The sequence below is a fragment of the Sparus aurata genome, chromosome 6, assembly GCF_900880675.1.
Source record: "Sparus aurata chromosome 6, fSpaAur1.1, whole genome shotgun sequence".
NCBI classification, from domain to species: Eukaryota; Metazoa; Chordata; class Actinopteri; order Spariformes; family Sparidae; genus Sparus; species Sparus aurata.
The window spans coordinates 22725006-22744136 of record NC_044192.1 but is presented as its reverse complement, the minus strand read 5'-3'; the positions used below and the strand labels follow the sequence as shown (position 1 = coordinate 22744136).

Genomic DNA, 19131 nt, shown 5'->3' with positions numbered 1-19131 from the left:
CTTTCTGATCTCTCACTCTCCTCTGTGCCCTGCTGCTGCTAATGCTACCATTCTGGTCGCTCTGACACGTCCTTACGCTCAGCCTCTGTCCCAAAATGCTGCTTCTGTCAGAAAATGTGTCAGCCATATCTTAATGCATGTGAAAAGTAACACCAATCTTTAATGTAACTACAATAACAAGTTTTTATTTTGCTTACCTGTCAGCAAGTGTTATTTTATGCTGTTGTATATGTTTTGTCTTTAATTGAGAGAGAAGTACAATCATTTTACCTAAAGAACATTTTTGCAAAATCATACATGCATTTTCAGAATTGTTTTTTGATTAGTCTTTTTTGTTTTGTTTTTTGATGAAAAATGACACATAGCTTTTATAGTACACGATGCATGGAGGCTCAGACTTTCTTCTGGAAAGAGAATAATGTTTAATTTTTGCTGGAGTACTTTACAAACTAAATAACAGAAATTGTTATAAATAAAATTTTGAAAAAACTGTACAGAAAACAAGCCAGTGTTTTGTGTTTTGTTTGTAACGTGCTGATGAAGTGAAGAATACGGTGATGAGTCAGTGTGGGTTGGTTCAATCATTTATTAACAGTTAATCAGATCATTTCTACTGTAGATATAAAGTTTACTTCAGGGATACAAATGTCATGACTATTCTGTTAAAAGTTGAAAAATATAATAAATCAAACCAAATGGTAGAAAACTTCATGTTCCTACCCTGTAAACTCTTTGATAAACCGTTACTGACATGAAAAACTGAAAGAGAAGAAGAGAGACACCCAACAATACAAGATCAGTGTTTTTCAGTGATTTTTTACAATGATCTTCTTGATTTATTTTTTTTTTGATAAAACAGCTCTCCTCAGCATCTTTGTATCAAAGTCTTCACTCGATGCCTTTAGCCATCAGCTCATCTCTGACTCTTCTCAGGTAGTCAGGGTCAGGATACCCAAACCTTTGGAAACATGTAGTATATAAGGCTTAACTGAACATTTGACATCAACAAAGATCTGTCTTCAAAAAAATATATTAAAAAAACTTTTTCTGTACCTCTGTGGTCCTCCAGTCCTTGAGGTCTTGTGGTGAATGTCGTTCCAGGTCACCTGGTTCTCTATCCCAGTTGTTGTGGACGTCCCAACAGTGAAAATAAGCTTCTGGTTAAATGCTCTCCTTAACAGACGCAGCACTTCTTTACCCTCTTTGTTGTCTGGCAGATATGCTGTTCTGCTTGTACCATGATAACGTTGTCCAGGATTTGGATGCCTTTCCTACAAAGAGAGAGAGTAAGTTGAAGACATAATTGACAAACATTTCAGAAAATATTTTCCAAATAACAAAATTGACAAAATGTCTTCAGATAATTAAATTAAGATATTTACCGTTTGTTTTCCACTTGGAATATAGTAGTCGATGACTATAGTGCCACAGTCTTCGAATCCAGGGAGAGATGGGGTTCTTTTATACGATGACATTGTTCCATCTGGCTGAGTTCCCTCTATCACACCAAAGACATCTTTGCATACAGGACACACTGGTCCCATGTGTTTCTTTGACTGTTCCAGGCATTCCTCACAAAACTCATGTTTACACTTGAGCTGTTTCTTGTTGATAAAGGTATCTTTGCACATAGGACATTCTTCATCTTCGTTGTCCACTGCAGAGCTACTAACAGTTGGCATGTTCGCTGATGGGTTTGTCTGTAGAAACTGTCCAGCAGAAGTGTTGGGATATGGCAAGTTGTTCTGTGCTGGATAAAAGGAGTTTCCCATAGCAAATTGATGTTGTCCTTTCTGGTCAGTTTCAAAACAGAAAAAAGATGTAATTAAGTATATTTATGATTATGATGTTGGAAGCAGCATTTTTTTTAAAACAAACTACCATTTATTTAATAACATTAGAGTTTTATACTGTGCTGCTACTGGTGTTGCTATGGAGCACAATAATAAAACAGACTATGACCTAAGAGGACAGCCTTGGTACAGCAGAAGGCAGCTGGCTGAGATTATTTGGAACAAGCAAAGTCTTTGTTTTGAATTTGACTTAAGCTTTAAATTTCATACTTCCACTTTCACATACACTGTAAATAGAAACATACAGACCTAAATTTCACATTAACTCATTTCAGTGTCTAAATGTGTTGAAAATGGAAAGAAATCACTTTACCACTGTCACTGTCACCACAAGCTACACAAGTTTTAAATTTAACACAGAAATTTTCACAAGAATGGTTAAAGTGATATCTGTTACTGAACATGTGTGTGTACACACACACACACACACACACACACACACACACACACACACACACACACACAACTTGTTTTTCATAAAGTTTAAATGCCAGCTATAGTGTGCATACTTGGACAAAATATCTACTCAAAGTTGGCATGTTCACTGTTTGGTATTGTGTCTGTGGGAACTTTCCAGCAGAAGTGTAGGGATTTGGTAAGTTGTTCGGTTCTGGATAAAAGAAGTTTCCAGTGGCATATTGATGTTGTTATATATATTGTTGGTTTCAAAACAGAAAAAAAGATGTCATTCAGTATTAAAGATTACGACATTGGAAGTGATGTTTTGTTGTAACTATACTCACATCTTTAATTACATTATTTTATAATTTAAATAGTGTTAATAATGTAGCTGTGCAGTATGATAACACAACAGACTATAACCTCAGAGGATACAACAGAGAGCAACAGGCTGAGTACAAACATAGTATTTACTGGGAGCCTGTGCCTTCACTTTTATACTCTTACTTTAACATACACTCAACAAAAAACCTTTTTTAAAATTACACACTTGCACCAAAATGGCTGAAGTTATATCTGTAATTAAGCACATAAGCAGATATATACACACACACACTTTACAGCTGCCTTTCATATTTTTTTAATGTTCAACTTCAGTTTGCTGATAACAGTTACTCTACTCAATGGGCTCAGCTGTGTCATAGTCTGAAGCTTTGTCCATCTCCTTCCTTTCAGACATCACAAATATCTTCGACATAAATTAAAACAGCGTTTCGTGTAGTCAGACTGTCAGTTCAGATGTCTTATTTATTTTGGTGTATTTATAAACTCAGGTTTTTACTTAACACTATATTTTTATAATTCCTCAAATTTCAACACAAGATTATGCTAGAAACATTATGTCTAAAAACATACAGCAAGTAAACTATGAATTTATCATGCATAAAATTGACCTCAACCGGGCTTTAGGCTTCAACAGTCTATTGCTTCAAACGGATACGTGAAACTGAAAATATTGGCGCTACGCAGAATCCATGTATCTTTTGTGCTTTTGATATTCAATTAGGAAACCAAAATCGGGAAATGAATAAATGATTCAAGGACTGAAAAACTTATGGGACAATGAATTATACAATGACACGGTCTGAGATTGGTTTAAAATCCAAATCAATTGATTATTTTAACTTGATCATTTTAACTCTTAATTCTTCTCATTTCCCTTGCTCATGGTAAACTGATTTTCAGTCTTATTTCTATTCCCATGTATTTGCTGTGGTTCTACCTGCTCAGTATTAAAAACTCCCAAGAAACTAATGCTCCAGTATGATAGGGGACATCACAGGGTTTGATAATCCTGACTTTTATAATTTTTTTATTGTCCATTCTAAAGCTGTTTTTTATGTCTAGACCACATGAGACCAGGTCCAGATCAAAAACCGCTATAACACCTAGACTAGGTAAATCTATCCACAATGAGGAGACTCTAGAGACTCAGATTTGTGAAACTTTAATGTACATGTGAGAAGAGAAAAATTATCTGAGCGTTAAATAAAAATACGAAAAAACTAACCATTATTTGTTTTTTCGGTGTCAGATTAATAAACGAATAATTAAATTACCAATTGTTTTCATTTTCCAATGTTGGTTTCCCAATCAAACATTAAAAGAACAAATGATATACAAATTCTGTTAATGATATAATAAAAAAATGAATTCTAATGTATTATTATATATGAAGATACCCAGCAGCTTTAACACACATACACTGTTGTATCATGGGTGATTCTCTGTAATAAGTTCTCTTTTGGTACTTTAAGCATTTTCTGCTTTAAATACTTGCATCTTTGTATATACTACAATTTTCTTCTTTGCTGTCTCCTGCTGTTGCTCCTTCTACTGTGGAAGCTTCAGTCAGGGACGTAGGATTGGGTAGGGAGGCTAGGGACATGTTCCCACCAATATCCAGTGAGTAATAAATTGTCCCCAGCAATAATGTGGTACACAAACAGTTAACAGATCTTGTTCTCTACTAGGCCCACCTACTAAAACCAGTATCACTAATAGGACTGGCTTTGCGTTTTCTTCCTAACTTCCTAACTAAATTTGTGACATGCTTTATCAAAATCAGTGTGATGTCACAATGGCAAATGAAACATGGATTTATGTCAACATAAATGTTGTTTAATTTTAAAAAGTCTTGGCTCTCAGAATATTAAACTCTTATTACCAGATTCAGACAATAAATATATTTCTTGTATATTTCTTGAGACTTGTAAAGGCGTGATGATAAAAGCTAGCAGCAAACAATTATCAACTGCATCCTTCTCAGAATTCTACCCCCCGCTCTGTCTCCCTAAGATAATGAATAAAGGCTTAGTGTTATACTAACAAGGCAGGAATGGGTCTTGATTTAAATAAACAAAGTCTTGGCTTTCACAATATTTAGATCTTGTCACCATATTCAGATGATGAATAAAACATTGATGCCTGTATATTCATGGTGACCAAAATGAAATTTAAAAAAATAAAGAATAAACCTTCTATGGTGCTGACCGGTGAGCTCTGCTGTTCGCTTATGGCCCTGTAGTCTAATTTGTTCTGAGCGTGGTTAATTTAGACTTGTGAAAGTGGTAATGTAACTTGTGTATTTGCACTCCTCTCTTTATTTCTGCCCTTCTGATCCCAGCAGACACCTAGAAACTGCCCAGCAGGGTGCGCTTAATAAACGCTTTGCATTTCAATATCTGTGATGTCCTCCTTTCCTACCAATATCAAAACCAAACCTACCTCCTTGGCTTCAGTGTTACAAGTGCTGTATCCTGACTGGATGTTGACCACAGGTCCACTCGAGGCCCCCTCTGATGGATAAACACAGCTTGATTGTTGTGTGGAGACACTAAACCTTGTGGCACCTTGGTGTTGGATGACATTCTTGGATGATGTGACATTGACTTTGCCTTGATGTATGCCTGAATCCTTACTGTCCACACCAAACTTTTTCAGGGATGTGACTTGAGACTTTGCAGCAGAGTTGTAGGTATTTGCTGAGGATGTCTGTGCTGCATTTAAGGACTTGCTGATGGCAGTTGAAATTGGTCTTGGCCCATATATGGTCATTTCTTCAGAAGAAAGAGCAACCAGAAGCTTGTGCTCAGGTCTCTGGATCATTTTCAGTGCGTCCTGGAACTCTTCTGTATCTAGTGACTTGAGAAGAGTAACTGAGCCATAAAAATCACTTAAACGCTTCTGAAGAAGGTCAATGAATGCAGAGTGAGCTTCTTTCAGGCCTTCATCTTTTTGGTTTCCTACAAAGGTCACATTCACTTCCGCATTCATTTTAACTCCATGCTCTCTCTCGAAGCGTTTAATGTCCTCCTTGAAGATGTGGCTCATGTACCAGAAGTGGACCACTGGGAGAACACAAGTCTTCTCTCTTGTAGATACTGCAGCTGAACTACTGGAACCATTTTGTTTCACTAGTAGCTCTTGGTCCTGGATAAAAAAACGATGTATTAATTTACTAAAAAACATCAATATTCAGTTAAGTTAATTTACTTCACAGTACATACATGTTGTTGCTCTGACACAGATGAAGAAGGAAGGTTCACTGAAGCATTCTCTGTGGGCTTCGGCACATTAGAAATAGATGTAATTATGTGACTTTGTTCCCTGAGTTGTTCTTTTACCTAGAGAGAAATATGACTGAATCACTAAAATCAAATTTGATGTGATCATTTTGAACTTCTGAACTACACAGAACTTACATGTTGTGGCTCTGACACAGATGAAGGAAAGTTCATTGAAGCATTGTCTGGTGTTTTTATCCCCAGCTCTGGCAGAGTCAGACTGATAGATGATATCATCACTGTTTTCCCATCTTTCCCCTTCAGTGTCTGCCCACTCAGTTTCTGAAGCTCACTCACAGCTTTATAAGAACACAAAGACTAAATTTATTTGCCTCCAAAACAACAAAATGAAACCCAGATTAACAAAGGATGTAGCTTAAATATCAATAAGAAGTGTATTAGAGTCAACATTACGGAAGCCCTAAACGGCCATGCATTCATACATTTTATTTCCTCCGTTTTCCCGAGATAATTTTTGTCGAGATCTCGAGATAACGAAACTTTGTTTTCCCGAGATAACTATATAATAAGGTGTGTGTGTGTGTGTATTTGTGTGTGTGTGTGAGTCAGTCAGTTAGTGTAACGACTGTAAATGACCTTTAATGTGATAATTGTTAATAAGAACATATTGTTTTCATTTAGTTATCTGATATTCTTTGAAGCCAGGTTATTATTTCATTAATTATATTAGACACTAAATGTGGGACTTTTATTTTGAAAGCGTCTCGCTGCGATCCGAGAACATCTGTGTTCTTGTGAATTGTGTGTGTGCGTTTTTGAAGTGTGCCTGCATGATATTTGCTGAACGTGATGAAATGATTTACTGTGTGTCTGAAGGTGTGTTCGAGTGTACAAGGTTCCTGTAATAAACACTTTGGACCATCAGTTAGAGAGTCTGACCATCATTCAGCGGTGAGGCTACAACGACATCAGGCCCACTTAGATTGCGCCACCGATATAGCTGAAGCCTTGCTAACCGTCTTCTTAGATTACGCACATTCATGTGAATATTATCTATAATAGCAAGGCATAATGCTATGTTAGCCTGTGTCAGGCCTTGATTGAAAATATATGTGACGCAATGAATGATGTTTCCTGCAATGATTTAATATACTACTACACTATCGTTTTGTTTTCTGGAGATCTCGATTTGATTATATCGTTATCTCGGGAAAACAAAGTTTCATTATCACGAGATCTCAAGAAAATTATTCCGTTATCTCGGGAAAACGGAGGAAATTAACTCGTTATCACGGGAAAACGGAGGAAATGAAATAAATGAACGCATGGACGTTTAGGGCTTCTGTACAACATAATGTTGGTAATGCGATTAGATTTTTGCTTAAAAATTAAATCATACTGCACCTGGAGGGGGTTTAATCTTTATCACAGCTCTCCCATCTTCTAAGACATTCAAAACTGTGTATTCTTTAGCTTTGTTCCGTGCTCTATCATGATTATTGTCCCAAGTCTGAAGAAGTTTCTGCAGCTCCATTTTACGTTTCTGTGGCTGAACATCCGCTGACCACTTGACGGAGAGAAGGACTTGAACTTCATCTTCGTTCTGTGATAAAATCATGGGAGTACATATTACAGTTAATGTCACCATATTATGAAGCAAGAAACCACAAAATACATAGATATACATAGAATCTAAAAGTGTCATATTAATAAGACAGCAGAGCACATCCCCTTATTGTGTTATCCATATACATGCATGAATGCTACCAAACTAATTATATCATTAATTATTGCTGTTTACTTTTTATAAAAATAAAAAGGCTGCAGATTGTTCATCTTAATTTCCAGTTGTTTGTCATATTGTATTTCAGAAGGTTAGGGACCCCAATTAATGGTTTACACACAATTAACTGGAACAAAAGATAGTACCTCCTTTTCTATTCACTCAATCGTTAATCAATAATCGATCAATTGTTTTGGATTGAAAATTGATTCTGAATTGAATCAGATAACCAAGAACTGAAATCTAATTATGAGATTGCAAAAGATTCACACCCCTACTGCCAACCCTCTAGATCTGTTTTTGACTATTTTGAATAGATTCTGAATCGTGGAAGATAAGAATCACGATTCTTGTGTGGACACATTTGTTTACCCACACCTCGTCAGCACACAAAAGCTCACAAATACCTACCTCTGCACACTGATCATGAGATGTTGAAGGATGCTCAGAACCCTATATGTGTTTAGACAGGATATTAACATGAAGAAGACAACTGCATCAAATAATTCTCACTGTGAATATCAAAATACTAATATGAAAAACATATATCAATTGATTTTCACACTGTTCATCTGCTGTTCACATTTGGATGATGCAGTTACTCACAAATGCTGTTTTCAGTGATGTTTTCTGAGACGTCTGTGTAAATCTTCCAGCAGGGGTGTGGGTAATTGTTACTGTTTTTTGTGCTGCATTTAAGGACTTTCTGATGGCATTTTGACTTTCTCTTGGCCCTAATACGGTCATGTCTTCAGAGGACAGAGCAATCCAAAGCTTGTTCTCAGGTCTCTGGATGATTTTTATTGTGTCCTTCAACCCTTCCGGATTCACTTCCCCAAGAGGAAAAGTGAAGCCCCTGGATTCAGCTGAGCACTTCTGGACAAGGTTAGTGAACTCAGAGAAAGCAAAGTTTGGATTTCCATCCTTCTGGTGTGGCTCAAATGTCAGCTTCATTTCTGCCATGATTTTACCTCCACTCTCCTTCTCTATACGTTCAATTTCCCTCTTGTAGGCATGGTTCACATACCAGTAGTGAAGCATTGGGATATCACAAGTGAATGAGGTTATGTCATTTCTTTGTTCCCCCAGTTGTCTATCCACCTAGAGAGAAATAAAATTAATTGATTAAGTCAAATTTAATATGATTAATTTACACTTAACTACTCAGCACTTACATTTTGTGGCTCTGACACAGGTGAAGACAGAATTTTCTCTGAAGCGTTTAATGGTGTAGGTCGATCCGGCTCTGGCGGTTTCAGACTAACAGACATTATTGTCACTGTTTTCCCATCTTTGCCCTTCAGTAGTTGTGCACTCATTTGCTGAAGCTCAAACAGAGCTTTAAAACAAGAAATCACAAAATGAATTTGCTTCCAAAAGAATGCCCTCTGAAGAACATGAAACTAAAGTGCAAAACCAATATTAATACAGGTAGAGCATGGTGACCGATGTGCAATTTCATTCTAAATTAAAGATTCAAACATTCATACTGCACCTGCAGCCGGTTTAATCCTAATCTCAGCTCTTCCATCTTCTGAGACATTTAAAACATCGCAGTTTCCATTAAATTTGATTTTGCTGACCAAAGTCTGAAGAACTTTCTGCAGCGTTGATCTTTTTTTCTGCAGTTTATCATCATCTGACCACTGGACGGAGAGAGTGGCTCGAACTTCATCTTTGTTCTGTGATAAAATCAACAGAGCCAGAGCACATGTCACAGTTAATGTCACTGTATTACTAAACAAGGTAGCAAAACATACTCCATGCCATTTATCTTACACATCTGGTTGCAAAAAAACGTTTTATTAATCAATGTAGAATTGTAGAAATAGCCTGCTCATGTCTTGTAAATGATAAAACAATTCAGTTTCACTCTGCACCAGTTTTATATTCAAACGCTGAACGAGCACCAGACTGAATGAAGGGAAATCTGTTAGTGAACATGGAGGCAGACATTCACACACACACACACACGCACACACACACTAATAGCTACCTCAGCATACTTTTTCTGACATGTTGGAGGGGCATTATAAAACTATATGGTGTAAGAAAGGACACAGTAATTCCTTTTAAACCAAAAACAGTTTTACACAGAAGGCTACTTTTTGTACATGGTCACTGTGAATATTCACATACTGTATTAATATCAATAACAGAGCTTTTGTTTACAGCTGTCTTCATACTGTTTTAATGTTCAACTCTGATTTACTGACTTGACTAAACTCCTCTACTCACCTCTGAGTCCTCATCTGCGTCATGGCCCGACATGTTGAGCGTCTCCTTCCTTTAATACAAATCAAATATCTGCGACATAAATGACAGCAGCGTTTGTTGTAGTCAGACTGTCAGTTCAAAACATCACACAACTGTTGATTTTGGTGTATCTCTTAAACTCATAAATGTTATTTCATATGTCGACACGTAAAAAACAAATGCTGTCGCTCGACTCCACTTCCGGTTACGACAAGCTAATGCAAACTTTTACAGGCTTTGACTTCGCTTGGTTAGTGATTTCATTTCAACACAAAATTATGCCACAGATATTATGTCTTGTTAAAACATACAGCACGTAAAATATGGACGTACGACTGACCTCCACCAGGTGTTCGGCTTCAGCTGCTTCAAACTGACACATCAAACTGAAAGTACTCGAGCTCTGCGGGACATGTGACGTCACACTGAAGGCTCACCCCACCACAGATGAGGCTGCGGTCTTTTTTACTGGTAATAAGTATATAATAGTTATTATTAAGTGGTAATAAGTGCAGTTATTGTCAGTGTGATGGTGTTGGGATACACAGACTTGCAAGATTTGTTTTACTCAACTTCTGTAATTAAGTCAAATTTGTTTTCGACTTTACATACGTCCATTTCAGGGTTGACTTCACTTCATTCAGCCTGTATGACAACTTTACTGTCACTGTCACTAATATGATAAAAATCAAGGCTGTGCAAAGACCATCAGAGGGGCAGGTGCTCAAAGTTAAAAGGGCACATAGACCTAGAGATGAAATGATTAATTGATCAGTCAATCAAAAGTATATTAATTTTTCAAACAAAAATATAAAACATGTGTTGGCTTCAGCGTAATTTCTCTTTGTTTCAATCCCCTCTCTTTATGAGGCAGCTTTGCACGGCGGAATGAAACTTCATGATTCATACAAGAAAATATGAGAAACATAAAAACAACATAAAAAACAAAACAACAAAGGATAGAAAAGATACACTGGAAACAGAGTGATCTATCTTAAGCAGCTTTATGTCAGAATTTTAGATTTAGTATTGCATTTCACATCCTTTGGGATTCTTGAACATTTGTGGCCTATATTTCTCAAATATATAAGTAATGCTTGGTACAATTAAAAGACTAATTAAAGGGAAAAGACAAAAAAAAAAGCAACGGAACACATTTGATCACAAAGGATGTTATTCTTTCTCCAACTATCTATCTAACAGAACTATGAAAAACAAAACAACACCTTGACAAAAGGGCACTTTGGACATCAGGGACAAAGGGGCAGGTTCCCCCTTAGCTTTTCATGTAACATTTTGAATTCAACACACTGAAACAGAATTTATATACACTAGTTTTAGTACTTAGGTAAAAAAATAGTATAATATAATAAACAGCATCACATGTGTCATTAACTTTGCAAATACATATTTATCATAAATACATGCCATGATTTATTTGTAATTTCTATGTTCAGTGTGACAAATACATGTCTAATAAAAATATCTTTGAAAGCAATTACAAACACAAATGTATCAAAGTGCTGTGAAATCTAAAATAACTCCAATGTAAGCGGCTCATAAACCAGATCCAAATATGTGCAGCCAGAGTGTCAACCAACGCTGCGTCTCTGATGTGATTGTTTATAAAATTGTTGCAGCACATTTTACTGTAGTTTGCATGATGGTCGGAGGGTTTGCCCATAAGAAAAGTTAGTGAGGTGTTATCTGAAATGGGTTTTTTTTGGCATAGACACCTTTATTAAGCAGTAGACAGATAGGAAATATGGGAGAGAGAGGGGGATGTGACATGCAGCAAAGGACCTCCGGCCGGAATCGGCTGCGTCTATGGCATGCGCTCTAACCACTCGACCACCTGCGCGCCATTATCTGAAATGTTTTTATGCTCAGTCCCCAAATACTGTTTCTGTCAGAAATCTGTCAGGCTCATCTTAATGCATATTTAAAGTAACACTAGTATTTAACACAACTACAATAACATTTGTTTATTTAGCTTACTTTACATTTTTAGAATTGTTTTCAGATTGTTATGTTTAAAGAAAAATTAAACATAACTTTTGTAATACACAATGCATGGACTTCATGGAGTCAACACACTCAGACAGTCTCTTGGAAAACAGAAAGTGTTTCATAAATACTTTTCAAAGTAACAAACAAACAAAGAATATAAGAATATATGATACAGAGGACATGCTGATATAGTGAAGAATACTGTGATGAGTCAGTGTAGGTCAGTTTAATAATTCATTAGACTTATACAGACTGTAGACAGTTGAAGATACATTTATAAATGCAATTTTTATTTGTATACTGTTATAAACTGACAACTTATCAATCAACAAAAAATTGAGAAAATCCTTCATCAAAGAACGTTATACTTAATAGATGAAGCTATTATATGTGGCTAAACCGTAATATTTGGTGCACCTCAAAACAACCCTTACTGATGACCATGAGAGACAGAATATAATTCAATAATCTGTGATTGTTTGTTTTTAATGATCTTCTTGATTTTTTTGTGTTAAAACAGCTCTCCTCAGCATCTTTGTATCAAAGTCTTCACTCGATGCCTTTAGCCTTCAGCTCATCTCTGACTCTTCTCAGGTAGTCAGGGTCAGGATACCCAAAACTGTGGAAACAGATAACGTTTTAAACTTGACTGAAGAAGTTTTGGCATCAACAAAGAGGTTTTTTTTTAAAAAAACAAAAAAAAAAAACTTAGATTTCACTGCAGTACCTCTGTGGTCCTCCAGTCCTTGAGGTCTTGTGGTGAATGTCGTTCCAGGTCACCTGGTTCTCTATCCCAGTTGTTGTGGACGTCCCAACAGTGAAAATGAGCTTCTGGTTAAATGCTTTCTGTAACAGATGCAGCACTTCTTTACCCTCTTTGTTGTCTGGCAGATATGCTGTTCTGCTTGTACCATCATAACGTTGTCCAGGATTTGGATGCCTTTCCTACAAAGAAAGAGAGTAAGTTAAATACATAATTGACAAACATGTCTGAAAATAACTTACAAAAGTCTTCAAATATTTAAATTAAGATATTTACTGTTTGTTCTCCACTTGGAAGATAATAGTCGATGACTATAGTGCCACAGTCTTCGAATCCAGGGAGGGATAGGTCACTTTTATACGATGACATTGTTCCATCTGGCTGAATTCCCTCTATCACACCAAAGACATCTTTGCATACAGGACACACTGGTCCCATGTGTTTCTTTGACTGTTCCAGGCATTCCTCACAAAACTCATGTTTACACTTGAGTTGTTTCCTGTTCTTAAAGGTATCTTTGCATATAGGACATTCTTCATCTTCATTGTCTCCTGCTGTTGCTCCCTCTCCTATGGAATCTTCAGTTTTGCAAGTGCTGTATTCTGATTGGTTGTTGACCACAGGTCCACTGGAGGCCCCCTCTGACGTAGTGCTTGAATTCTTCGTGGAGCCACTGAACCCTGTGGCACCTTGGTGCTGGGTGATGTTCTTGGGTGATGTGGCGATCTTCTGGCACAGATGAAGAAGAGCTCTGACAGCATGGCTCTCCATTGAAGAATTTCCTCCAGATCTTTTATAATGAGCTTTGACATTGACTTTGCCATGATGGACGCCTAAATCCTTAAAGTCCACACTGAACTTTTTTTTAATCTTATCTACCTCATCACTGAAGGAAGTAGTCATCAGCTTCCAGTGGCTCTCCTGTATGGTCAGTCCATTATTTACAAGATGGTCTGTGATGCTCATGCCAACGTTCAGGGATGTGACTTGAGACTCTGCAGCAGAATTGTAGGTATTTGCTGAGGATGTCTGTGCTGCATTTAAGGACTTGCTGATGACAGTTGGAATTGGTTTTGGCCCATATATGGTCATTTCTTCAGAAGAAAGAGCAACCAGAAGCTTGTGCTCAGGTCTCTGGATCATTTTCAGTGCATCCTTGAGCTCTTCTGTATCTAGGAACTTGAGAGGAGTAACTGAACCATCAAAATCACTTAAACGCTTCTGAACGAGGTCAGTGAACTCGGAGAGAGCTTCTTTTTGGTCTCCTACGAAGCTCACATTCACTTCCGTATTCATTTTAACTCCATGCTCTCTCTCGATGCGTTTAATGTCCTCCTTGAAGATGTGGCTCATGTACCAGAAGTGGACCACTGGGAGAATACAAGGACATGTCTTCTCTTCTCTTGTAGATACTGCGGCTGAACTGCTGGAACCATTTTGTTCCATTGGTAGCTCTTGGTCCTGGATAAAATAACAATGTATTACTTTACTAAAAAACATTAATTCTTGCTAATTTACTTCACAGTACATACATGTCGTCGCTCTGACACAGATGAAGAAGGAAGGTTCAATGAAGCATTGTCTGTGGGCTTCAGGATATTAGTAGATGTAATCATGTGACTTTGTTCCCCAAGTTGTCCTTCAGCCTGGAGAGAAATATTAATGAATTGATGAAATCAAAAAAATCATTTATAAAATGAAATTTAATGTGATTCATTTGCACTTCTTTACTACACAGCACTTACATGTTGTGGCTCTGACACAGATGGAGGAAGCATTGGTAGCACTCTACCAGTGTGTGCAAACTCTTTTAACTTTTAACAAACCCTGGACTATCACCACCCTGGCTGGAAAGATTTGTGTAATTGAACTCACAAACACATTCACACTCACAAAAACACCCACCTCAGATGTTGGAGGCTGTGCAGAGCCCTGTATGAGGAAAGACAGATTATTCAAATAAATAAAGACAACTATTAATACTTGGAAATCCTGACAGTTACTGAATTTAGCTACTCACAACTGCTGTTCCCCTGCGAGTGTTCAGTGAGTCTTGAGTCACCTGTGCAACCTGTCCAGCAGAAGCGTCAGGATATATTGAGTTGCTCTGTGTTGCATTAAAGGACTTTACACTGGCATCTTGATGTTGGCTCATCTGGTCCTGTTTCAAAACAGAAAGACCTCATTCAGTATAAATGTGTATGACAGTGTAGGTGGAATTATTTTCCAAGTCTTTAAATACATTAAGGTTTAAAACAGTGTTGATAACGGAATTGCTATGCAGTATGAGAATAGAAAAAAAACTATGACCTAAGAGGACAGTGTCAGAACAAGAGAGAGCAACTGGCTGACAATATTTGGGACAAGCATGATCTGTCCTTCCATAGTCTGCACTAGTTTTAAAATCAAACACTGGACTTGCATAAGACTGGTTGAAGGGGGATTAGGGGGCAGAAATTGAATATGTAACACTGAATTATGTTTTTATTACAGTTTAATCACCTAGAAATTACAGCCTCAGGGTGCTCAAAGCCTGTGCCCTCCAGCTATGTGGAGTACTTCACCATGTCGTCAGCATGAGCCTGAGTCTACACAGTGTCCCTGTGATGTGGAACACGTCCTGCCTTGTCCCTGTGCCGAAGACGCTACGTCCCTGTGGCTCCAACCTACAGACCTGTGGCACCGACCTACCACATCATGAAGACCCTGGAGAAACTCCTCTTGGAGCAGCTCCAGCCCTTGGTCAAACCACTCTTGGACCCCTCTACAGCTCAATGTGCCAAATACAAAGGAACTGGTTGTGAACCTGAGGAGGACCAAGGTGCCATTGACCCCTGTTTCCATCCAGGGGGTCAGTGTGGACATTGTGGAGGATTATAAGTATCTGGATGTTCCACATTGATAATGACCTGAATTAGATAAACACAAATGCCCTGTACAGGACATATCAAAGTCGTCTCTATTTTCTGAGACGGCTGAGGTCCTTCAACATCTGCCGGACTATGCTCAGGATGTATTATGAGTCTGTGGTGGCCAGTGCTATACTCTATGCTGTTGTGTGCTGGGGCAGCAGGCTGAGGGTAGCAGATGCCAAAAGACTGAACAGACTGATCCGCAAGGCCAGTGACGTTGTGGGGGTGGAGCTTGACTCTCTGACGGTGGTGGCAGAGAGGAGGATGCTGTCCAAGTTGCATGTCATCTTGGACAATGGCTCCCATCCCCTCCATGACATAGTGGTCGGCCACAGGAGTACATTCAATACTAGACTGATCCCACAAAGATGCACCATAGAGCACCACAGGAAATCATTCCAGCCACTCCTCGCTCTGAGTGTCAGACACTCTGGACGCTTTGTTTCTCTCTTTTGTGTAATGTACTGAGTTGACAATCCAAATAATGTGCAATAATCATGACAAATAATGTGCAATAACCCATATTTCAACTGTAGTATTATGTATTACACTGTGTACTAGTAGAATGTACATTTCTTATATTTCAATTAAATTTTTTGTATTCTTATTAGGGATGTCCCAAGCCGATCTGCAGGATGGGGATCAGGGCGATATGGGCATTTTTTTAATGATCGTGACCGGCAATTATGAACGTGGACCTAAGTTCGATTTTTTCCTTTTATGTCAGAGCACAATTTGTGGCAAAAAGCAGACACGTGCGTAACGTTACTCTGGCAAACCTATGGATAAAATGTCTGCAGTGTGGAAATATTTTAAATTAAAATGTGAAAGCAGTCCAACGCCAACATGTAACATCTGCAATCTGGCCGCTGTGCAGGGGGGCAACAAAAGAGCTGCATTGATTACTACAAATTTGGTACGATAAAATATTACAGAGAAGGTAATTAAATTAATCGCTCTGGATAACCAGCTCATCTCTGTGGTAGAGGATCAGGGTTCTCTTCGTCATCTGGAGTTTAAAAACTTAAAAGCAATGATGATATGTAGGTACCAAGCGTGGGCTGCGTCACGCATACAATTCCACACGTCAGCTGGCTTTACATGACGATTTGCTGTCACACCGCAGCATCACAGACTCACCTGCTAAGGCAAAGAAAGTGGTAGGCCAATATTGCGATAGCATAATGCGGAATAAGAGAGAGACAAATGAGAGTATATACTTTGTTTCAACAAAATAAAAAATCATATTAAGGAACAGCTTGGATGCAGGTACTTTTTTTCTTAATGCAGCTGTATTATCCAGGAAAATATTAGTTAAGGCTAAGTATCGGATCGGAACTTGGTATCGGCATTTACTAAATATTTCAGGACTCGGATCGGGGTAGAAACAAACCTGATCGGGACATCCCTAATTCACATACATAGTTTTTATTTTTCTGCATATTTTCCAACACTTTTAAATGGGAGCAGCTGTTACGCAAGAAATTTCCCCTCTCGGACCAATAAAGTATTTCTGGTTCTGATTCAACACTTGTTTTTCATAATGTTTAAATGTCAGCTGTAGTTTGCAAACTTAGATGACAGAGATACTCACAGTTGACATGTTCACTGATGTGTTTTGATTCTCCAGTGGAAACTGTCCAGCAGATGGGAGGGGATTGATGACGTTGTCCTCTTCTGGACTCAAGACGTTTCCCATGGCGCATTGATGTTGTCCTTGCTGGTTGGTTTCAAAACAGAATAAAAATTGAAGTCACTCAGTATATATGATTATGACACAGTTTTTTGTTGTTTTATTTATAAATGTTTTTCTTTGCCAAACTAACATTTCATTAATTACATCAGCGTTTTATACTGTGCTGCTGCTAACAGAGTTGTAATGCAGCATCATAATAAAACAGACTGACCTCAGAGGACAGTGTCAGTACAACAGAAAGCAACTGGCTGAGTATTTGGAACAAGCAAAGTCTTTGTTTTGAACTTGACTTAAGCTTTAAATTTCAAATGTACACGTTAACGTACTCTGTAAAGACAATCATGCAGACAGGTTTGACCCAAACTCACTTGTTTTTATTGTCTAAAAGTGTTGGAAATAGAAAAGAAATTCCTCTGCCACGTCACTGTTGAGGAGACAAAGCAAATATCTGTGACATTAATGACAGCAGCGTTTGTTGTGGTCAGACTGTCAGTTCAAACATCTAACAGCTCCTTATTTCGGTGTATTTATAAACTCATAAATTATATTTCATTTGTCGACACGTTAAAAACAAACATTGTCGCTCGACTCCACTTCCGGTTATGGCAAGCTAATGCAAACTTTTACAGGCTTTGACTTCGCTTGGTAAGTGATTTCATTTCAACACAAAATTATGCCACACACATTTTGTCTAAAAACATACAGCCCGTAAAATATGAACGTATGTACGACTGACCTCCACCTGGTGTTCGGCTTCAGCTGCTTCAAACTGTCACATCAAACTGAAAGTACTCAAGCGCTGCGGGACACGTGACGTCACACTAAAGGCTCACACCATCACAGATGCAGCTGCAGTTTGTTCACTGATAATACATAATAATAGTTATTATTAGGTGATAAGTGCGGTGTGATGGTGTTGGGAAAAAACAGCGTTGCAAGATTTTTTACTCAAGTCCTGTAATTAAGTACAATTTCAATGTTTTCTAGCTACATTTCGCCTGTATGACAGCTTTAGTTACTGAAAAAAAACACACAAAAAAGAAAAAAAAACCGAAAACAAACTAAGCGCTTCTACTCCTACCACGGGGGTTCACGTAGCTCATGGTATCGAAACCACGCGCTTAGAAGGTAGGCGACAACAGTAACCCAGGCTACACACCATCCGGATCATAACCGGTACCCAGGTACGGGTTATGGAAAAAGGAAAGCGGCCACCAGTCCTCCTTAAGCAATCAAGCAAACTAACCAAACACTGAGAGTCTCCTAGCAAAAGTACTACCGAACTATACAGGCATTAGTAAGTTACTGACAACCTTACCAATGTTCCGGACGAGCCCCCATTTGTTATGACCACCTGGCTCACGGCAGACCACAACAAAGGGGAGACTACACAGTTAAACCATTTCAATATATTTATTAAAAGTAGGGCCCTACGTTACAAAGAAACTAAGGATCAGTATAAGTGGCAGCTATGTGTAGTGTGATATGGACTGTTGCATTGAGAATGTGCAAACTAACAAGAAATAAATAAGAAGAACTGTTGGCAGTTGTCATCACAGGCAGGGAGGGAGAGAGAGCGGCGGCTCTGATGCCTGTACTGCGAAGGGGGCTCAACATAGCCAGGCTTTGTGCTCATGATGCAGCTCAACAAAGCCCCGAGTCCCCAATCAGAGTTAAACGGTACTGCGACGGTGGTTATCAACTTAATTTGTCAAGTCCGGTTCTCTGCTTTGTGCTCTGCGCGCGTTCACATAAAAGGGGGCGTTTGACGTCATATTATTCTACTTCCGTGCGAAAATGGATCGAACCCGGGCCACATATTTTACTCAAGATGAGCAGATTCTTATTATGCAAAGGCTATGAAGAATTCAA

At 38.2% G+C, this 19131-nt stretch overlaps 3 protein-coding genes across 9 annotated transcripts in view; 1 reads left to right on the top strand and 2 right to left on the bottom strand.

The window, feature by feature from the left end:
- The window catches only part of LOC115583861 (low-density lipoprotein receptor-related protein 1-like), a 98991-nt gene extending 98490 nt beyond the window's left edge, over positions 1-501 (top strand). For all 4 annotated transcript variants that reach the window (XM_030421067.1, XM_030421066.1, XM_030421069.1 and 1 more), the window contains one exon: positions 1-501. This exon is cut by the window's left edge and continues 1432 nt beyond it. The gene's annotated coding sequence lies outside the window, so the exon portion shown is untranslated.
- Positions 502-570: 69 nt separating this feature from the next.
- Positions 571-9975, bottom strand: LOC115583862 (uncharacterized). Of its 3 annotated transcripts, none has more exons than XM_030421071.1 (12): positions 9861-9975; positions 9118-9304; positions 8798-8961; positions 8229-8723; positions 8034-8075; positions 7244-7442; positions 6017-6177; positions 5822-5938; positions 5040-5744; positions 1383-1793; positions 1054-1271; positions 571-958 (listed from the first exon to the last, which is right to left on the bottom strand). In XM_030421071.1, the coding sequence occupies exons 1-12, from the start codon at positions 9891-9893 to the stop codon at positions 889-891; spliced, it is 2802 nt and encodes a 933-aa protein (XP_030276931.1). In that variant the 5' UTR covers positions 9894-9975; the 3' UTR covers positions 571-888. The 3 variants fall into 3 exon arrangements, with proteins under 3 accessions (XP_030276931.1, XP_030276932.1, XP_030276933.1); XM_030421072.1 differs by having other exon boundaries at positions 5822-5878; XM_030421073.1 differs by lacking the exons at positions 8798-8961; positions 9118-9304 and having other exon boundaries at positions 9861-9945.
- A 2133-nt stretch (positions 9976-12108) lies between these two features.
- LOC115583864 (E3 ubiquitin-protein ligase DTX3L-like) lies at positions 12109-18061 on the bottom strand. 2 transcript variants are annotated; one of them, XM_030421077.1, is made up of 9 exons: positions 17996-18061; positions 17628-17683; positions 17158-17283; positions 14672-14812; positions 14557-14583; positions 14184-14297; positions 12928-14112; positions 12616-12833; positions 12109-12507 (listed from the first exon to the last, which is right to left on the bottom strand). In XM_030421077.1, the coding sequence occupies exons 3-9, from the start codon at positions 17260-17262 to the stop codon at positions 12438-12440; spliced, it is 1860 nt and encodes a 619-aa protein (XP_030276937.1). In that variant the 5' UTR covers positions 17263-17283; positions 17628-17683; positions 17996-18061; the 3' UTR covers positions 12109-12437. The 2 variants fall into 2 exon arrangements, with proteins under 2 accessions (XP_030276937.1, XP_030276938.1); XM_030421078.1 differs by having other exon boundaries at positions 17628-18038.
- Between the last annotated feature and the right edge of the window lie 1070 nt (positions 18062-19131).

Coding starts and splice junctions, on each gene's coding strand:
- LOC115583862 (XM_030421071.1), bottom strand. CDS start 9,893: ATGTCGGGCCATGACGCAGATGAGGACTCAGAG. Junction 8,076..8,228: donor CATCACTGAAAACAGCATTT/GTGAGTAACTGC, acceptor AAACACATATAG/GGTTCTGAGCATCCTTCAAC. Junction 959..1,053: donor AGGACTGGAGGACCACAGAG/GTACAGAAAAAG, acceptor ATGTTTCCAAAG/GTTTGGGTATCCTGACCCTG.
- LOC115583864 (XM_030421077.1), bottom strand. CDS start 17,262: ATGGGAAACGTCTTGAGTCCAGAAGAGGACAACGTCATCAATCCCCTC. Junction 14,813..17,157: donor CATCAGTGAACATGTCAACT/GTGAGTATCTCT, acceptor GTTTTGAAACAG/GACCAGATGAGCCAACATCA. Junction 12,508..12,615: donor AGGACTGGAGGACCACAGAG/GTACTGCAGTGA, acceptor CTGTTTCCACAG/TTTTGGGTATCCTGACCCTG.